General features: G+C 37.7%; 1 protein-coding gene across 1 annotated transcript; it reads left to right on the forward strand.

The window, feature by feature from the left end:
- The first annotated feature begins 3,054 nt into the window (after positions 1-3,054).
- LOC107692513 (zinc finger protein 36, C3H1 type-like 2) lies at positions 3,055-5,459 on the forward strand. Its single transcript, XM_016491599.1, has 2 exons — positions 3,055-3,354; positions 4,648-5,459. The coding sequence occupies exons 1-2, from the start codon at positions 3,301-3,303 to the stop codon at positions 5,137-5,139; spliced, it is 546 nt and encodes a 181-aa protein (XP_016347085.1). The 5' UTR covers positions 3,055-3,300; the 3' UTR covers positions 5,140-5,459.
- Positions 5,460-6,227: the final 768 nt, after the last annotated feature.

A 6,227-nucleotide genomic window follows, 5' to 3' on the forward strand; every position in this document is an offset into this window, starting at 1 on the left:
AGAAACATGGTCATGAAAGTGTCTCTCTTTAAGTCACTTAAGTGGCCTTTTATTTCATCAATATTACATTATCCGCAAGTACAGTTTGTAATATATAAAGATTTGAAGTACACTACAAGTGCACATTCAACAATTAAGTATGAGAGAAACATCAGGAACATCAGTACACTACTTTAAAGAATACACTTACGTATGAACGGAGTAATGATTTCAGACACCTAATTACATATAATTTCCAATTAAATGTATTATAAATTATTTAAAATGTATTATAGTTTAAATTTATATTAAATGCATTTAGTTGAACTTACGAGTGCTTTTATGACCCACTTAAGTAGGACTTCAGTCCATCATCTTTATGTCATCATATACTGTATGTCAAAAATGCATTTGTAATTACACAATTAAAATACATTAACTCTAAATGTAACATCAAAAAAACAGGTAAAATAATCAGGTACTTTATATGTGCTTTAGTATGTCAGCCAACACATCAAAATAAGTGTACTTACTTAAAGCATGCCAATATATTATTAAAACATGATTCAAAATGCACTTTAAAGTAAAACGTTAGCCATCCAAAACCCCTGGAAACCGTATACCTTCTTTAAAGCACAACAAAAGATAATTAAAAATTGTATTTTTATTTATTCATTTTTATTATTATTACAAAGGTAACTTTTTAAAAGTCTACTTAAGTGTATTAAGAAACAGTCATGAAAGTGTCTAACTTTAAATCACTTAAGTTGCATTTTATTGTCTGCAAGTAAAGTTTTAAAAATGTGCGTTTAAGATATGAAACACACCCTAAGTGCACATTCAAGAACCCTTCTTTTTTTGCGAAAAACATTCGTTTCAAACTATTCCACTGTGACAACTTACCCCACTGTAACATTTTTTCTCAGACTTTAAGGTGTCTATAAAGAAACAACCCCACCTTGATAGATATTCACTGGAGTAAAAAGTGTGACAAATAGCCCTGTCTCCCTGTAGCATATATTTCTGGATTACTAAATGATCATTTAATGATTTCTGAGGAGCTCAATGGACATGTTTACAAGACAGGGCTCCTAAAACATGTTATTTCAAAACCACATTTCTGAGAGGGCCATTATCTGTTCTCATCCACAGACAACTATCACGATGACTTTGTGCGTCTGTTCTCAGAATCATTTAGCGTTAATGGGGCTCAGAGAAGCAGCATTCCATATCAAACAGAGAGCCAGCAGAGAGCTGGTCAAAACCTCACAGCTACAGTTTAACCTCCTAAACGGCTGGAGGGTGGGTGGCGATAACCCACTTGTTTTTCTGCGTTATGTAAGGCGTCTATAAGTAGCCCATGCAGTGACTTGCACATTCCTTCCTGTCTAAGGAGAAAAAACTGAGCAGATTTCACCCTTCTGTCTGGCATGGCTTCAGTACTTCACAGAGGCTGTCGTTAATTCACTTAGGCCTCGTTAATAGCTATAAGATAACAACTAATTAAAAGGAAATAAAATATGAGCTGTTGCCATGTGTAAATATAAGACTTCAGTCTTCAGGGTCACATGATCCTTCAGAAATCATTCTAATATGTCATATTCTAACATTTATGATGGTTTTTGTTTTATTATTTGTTTCAAATCAATGCTGTTCTTTTGAATTTTCTATTCATAAAAAAATCAAATAAAAAATACTGAAAAGTTTGTTTTTGGCAGCACAACTGTTTTCAACATTGATAATAATCAGAAATGTTTCTTGAGCAGCAGCATATTAGAATGATTTCTGAAGATCATGTGACACTGAAGACTGGAGTAATGATGCAGAAAATTCAGCCTTGATCAAAGGAATAAATTACATTTTACTATATATTCACATAGAGGACACTTATTTTAAATTGTAATAATATTTCACATTTTCTACTGATTTTATTGTATTTTTAATCAAATAAATGCAGGCTTCATGAACACAAGACATTATCTCAAAAACATAAAAAAAAATAAAATCTATCTATTTATCCATCTATCTGTATTCATATATGCATGATCTCCACGCTGACCAAGCCAGCATTGCTTACCCAAGAAAGAACACATCACCCATCCCAGGTCTCCAGGAGGCCTTTATGTGGTGTAATTGTCCTTTTCTAAGCAGAATAGAAGAAGCCCATCGTTGTGCAATCTCCTCTATCTTCTCTTTTTTTTTTTGCCTTTTGACTTGAGTCTCAAAAGAAGTTATTCAGGCCTGCTGAGCACAATACCTGCAATTAAATCGGCACAAACACTGAGAGTTTGAGTTTAGAATAAAAAACAAGAGAATGTGCTGCATTAGTGCCTAGTGTCTAAAACAGTGCTTTCAAAGTTCATTCCACATCTAGTAGTGTTGTCACACTGCTTTTATGTACAAAGACAATAGGCCTCTCCTGCATTCGGTGCACAGGCTTTAATCTGGCTTACCTGCACTTTGTCGCAAACAAATAAAACCTTTGCGTTCAGTTGTGCTTCTCCCTGCCCAAATGTAACTTCTCCAGTCGTTATCAGTCACAAAAGAACAAGTGCTCTCAGGGATAGCGGCCTGTTTGCATTGCTCTATCATTCTCAGAGCTGGATTGTATGAGGTGTTGACGCTCCACTCTGTGATAAGACTTCATTGTGTGTTAAGACAGTGGTGTCTTTTGACCAGACCTCAGCTTTGCTAATATTTGAAGTGTCTTGTTTCACAGGAGTTGATGTGGTGTGGTTTCTTTGCATGGTCCAGTGTAAATGTAAGAATGGTGAAGAAGGTAAAGCCACTTGAAAATGTCCAACTAATGATAACTAAAATAATAACTATCACTCTAAAAAATACTATGGTTGTTTCAACACAACATTGGGTCAAATATGGACTAACCCAACTGTTGGGTTAAATTTATGGGAAATGGTGAAGCAAAAATAGGTTTGTTTTACTGTAAACCTTTTTAAACACACACACACACACACACACATGCAGTTAGCCCTGTTTAGAGCTATTTTAGAAATAGGCTTCATTTAGCTATTTTATAATGATATAGAGTTCATCTGAGATGATCCGAGTTGTATTAAAGTGTGTGCTTGCTCTTTTGTGAAAGGCTAGGCAGGACACAAATAAACTTTCCTCACTCTTGAGGGGGTGTGAACCCGGCACTAAAACACGCCTCTTCAAAAGGTGGGCGTGGTTAGAAGTTTCTGCTTATAAAGTGAGATTCCAACAGTGGGGTTGTAACAGAAGCAGAGCTTGACATCAGTTGTTGAGCAGTTCAACACATCCTTAACTGCACATAAAGAATCACAGCCAGGCATCTTGAAAATGCCATCAAATTTCCTCACGCCCTTCCTCGAGTTGGATGATGAATTCTGCAAGGTAAGAATATGAGTTTTGTTTTTTGAAACTTGTGCATGCACCCTGCTCATGCATTTAAACAAGAATCAAATCGATTTAAAGGAATAGCTCACTCAAAAAAATGGAAACCCAGTCAATATTGTTCCAATCCTTTCTGACCTTCTTCAAATATTCTTTTTTTTGGTACATGCAATGCATGCCAATGGAGTCCAAAAAAACTGTTGTTTTGGATCCCACTAATTTCAGAATACTACACTTTTAAAAATAAAGGGTGTTTTTGCAGTGATGCCATAGAAGAACCATTTTTGGTTCCCAAAAGAACCTTTCGACCCAAAAGTTGGGTTAGTCCATATTTGGCCCAAAGTTGGATTGAAACAACCCAGCATTTTTTAGAGTGAGTTAAAATGTATAAATGCTCACTGTCTTTGTCCTCGCATTGAAAGTTAATGGGGTCTAAAACAGCACTGGACCCCAATGACTTTCAAAAAAAAAACATGCGGGTTTGAGTAAATCATCTTCTGATAGCAGGATCAGACTTACAATCTGCTTCTAATAAACCAAAGAAACCCAACTGATTCAAGTATGCTGTACAACTAAACCTTGCTACTGTAAATCATTGACTCAAAATTGGTGATAATGGACTATTATGTACAGATGACTAATCCGTTTAATGCAACTGAACGCTCTTGGATCTCTGTAATTAATTATGATACTCAGGGGTTTCCCAGGGACTCCGGATCCTGTGAGGGTGATTTTGGGCTACGATCGCCCACTTGATTTGCCCCATCAAGTATGGTGAGGTTTCTCTCAATGACATAATGACGGAAGTGAAAATGGCCTCAGGTTAGGAGTCATTTACAACTGAATAGCACAAATAGAGGAGAGATAACTGTGTTTATTAATATCCATCTCAGTGTGTCACACACAGAACCTTACATTAACCAGAAGCAAAGCCTTTTCTGTGAGATTTACCATTATATGAGTTTAACTATTTGCATAAATGTTGAAGTTGTGATGTAATGCAAAATACTGAAGGAGCTTCTAGTTTTTGGGAGGGCTCAAATTAATGGCTAGTTTGAGTTCATTCAAGGCTGATAAAGCATGTTATTCTCAAAACTATAGCTCTGATGCGAATGGTTATGTAAGTATAGGTCGAAAAAGTAATTATAACTTGCTAATGTTACTTTTGTATCCGTAAAATACTATTATAGTTGTTATTTGTTTTTGTTTTTATATTTTCAGTTTTAATTTATAGTTAAATTTGTAGTGATTTTGTCATGTTTATTCGTTATATATATATGTATATATATATATTGCCCCTACGGAGCTCGGTGTCACTTCATACACAACGCAGACGAGCAGAACGGGCTTTCGGAGAGCACAAAGAGCATCCGAGTGCGACCGCAGCTCCGCCAGAGCGTCAGCTTCAGCGGCTTCTCCTCGCAACCACAAATCCTCGGCGGTTTCCACGCCGTTCCAGACGCCCTGGCCTTCTCCAGATCTTCATCCGTGTCTCCGCCGCCGTCCACCGGGAGTCCCGACCTGCTGTCCCCTTTGGGGACTTTGAAGCACAGCCACCCCTTTGTAGATCTGGGTGCCAGCGGGAGCTTCTACGCCATCAGCGACTCGGAGAGCGTGCAGAACCTGGCGTATGCGCTCACGGGCCTGCAGCGAAGCGCCTCAGCGGACTCTCTCTCCGATCAGGACGGCTACACCAGCTCCAGCAGTCTAAGTGGCTGTGACTCTCCTGGCATCGACGGCCGACGACTGCCCATCTTCAGCCGCCTGTCTGTCTCAGACGACTAGAAACCATTACTTGTGCATATTGCATGCTCGCCCAAGCAGACTCTGCAAATGTGATGAACGCAATGTATACTGTTGTATACCAGTCTGAAGCTGCAGTGGGAACTTCACTTTAGGTTTATGTGTTTCGGGAATTGCTCTGCGGTGTTTTGTCTGCAGGACCAACCTTCCCAAGCCGCCCATCTGTAGTTTAACCAAAGCCGAGCAACTTAGAGTATATACATCTAGTGTAACGTCTAACCCGCTCCCTGAACATACTGTAGCCTTTAGTTAAGGCATTTTTAAATGGACTGAGTAGTTTTAACCATAGTCCTTTCTAAAAACCTATTTATTGCTTTTGTTGTAATATGCATTGGTTGTTTTCATTTTATATGCATTTCGAAGAAGGAACAATGTAGATAAGGGTTTTTGTTTGTTTCTTTGAGCCCGTTTGTCTGCTTTGCATGAGCTATATCTCTTAGCTTTAATTAATGAAACCCAGCTGCACAGAGTCTTAAAGATGGAATCTCAGGATCCTTTTAAAGTGCTATCGACACACACTCCACGTTCTTTGTCAGTAATAGCAGTCAGAGATATCCACAAGGAAGAGTCAAAGATGTTCATATGCAAGAATGTGTAAGTGACAATGTACCAGAAAGAAGTCAAGTTATACCGCGGCCTTCGTCTTTTGCACTCTAAGAGGCGAAACTTGTCATTTGCAAATAATAACATGAACTGTGAGTTCTGATGTTCGTAGGTTGTGTTTCATTGTTGTTGTTTCTCATCTTTTTGCCTGATGTGACAAGACACGCTTTTGCCTTTTGTTAACTTAAAACTTATTTATTTTGTTTTTTCGAAGTGGGAAAACAGTATATTGTGTTGTGCTTTCGTTTTATGTTTGTTTCTATATAATTTAAATGAACTGTTTACATTCCATGGGATGGCAATGCCCATTTTCATTATAATATATTGTTTGAAAATAAAGTTGGAAGGGAACAAAAAAGATCTTTTGCCTCATTCCTTTGCTTCTCTTCTAAAGTGCTATTGAATGTCATTGTGTGGCTATTTACTCACTTCTGGTGAAACTTCTCAAGCATTGCATATTACAAGTA

This window comes from Sinocyclocheilus anshuiensis, unplaced genomic scaffold, assembly GCF_001515605.1.
Source record: "Sinocyclocheilus anshuiensis isolate Anshui unplaced genomic scaffold, SAMN03320099.WGS_v1.1 scaffold1082, whole genome shotgun sequence".
In the NCBI taxonomy this organism is placed as follows: domain Eukaryota; kingdom Metazoa; phylum Chordata; class Actinopteri; order Cypriniformes; family Cyprinidae; genus Sinocyclocheilus; species Sinocyclocheilus anshuiensis.

Coding starts and splice junctions, on each gene's coding strand:
- LOC107692513 (XM_016491599.1), top strand. CDS start 3,301: ATGCCATCAAATTTCCTCACGCCCTTCCTCGAGTTGGATGATGAATTC. Junction 3,355..4,647: donor TGGATGATGAATTCTGCAAG/GTAAGAATATGA, acceptor ATATATATATAT/TGCCCCTACGGAGCTCGGTG.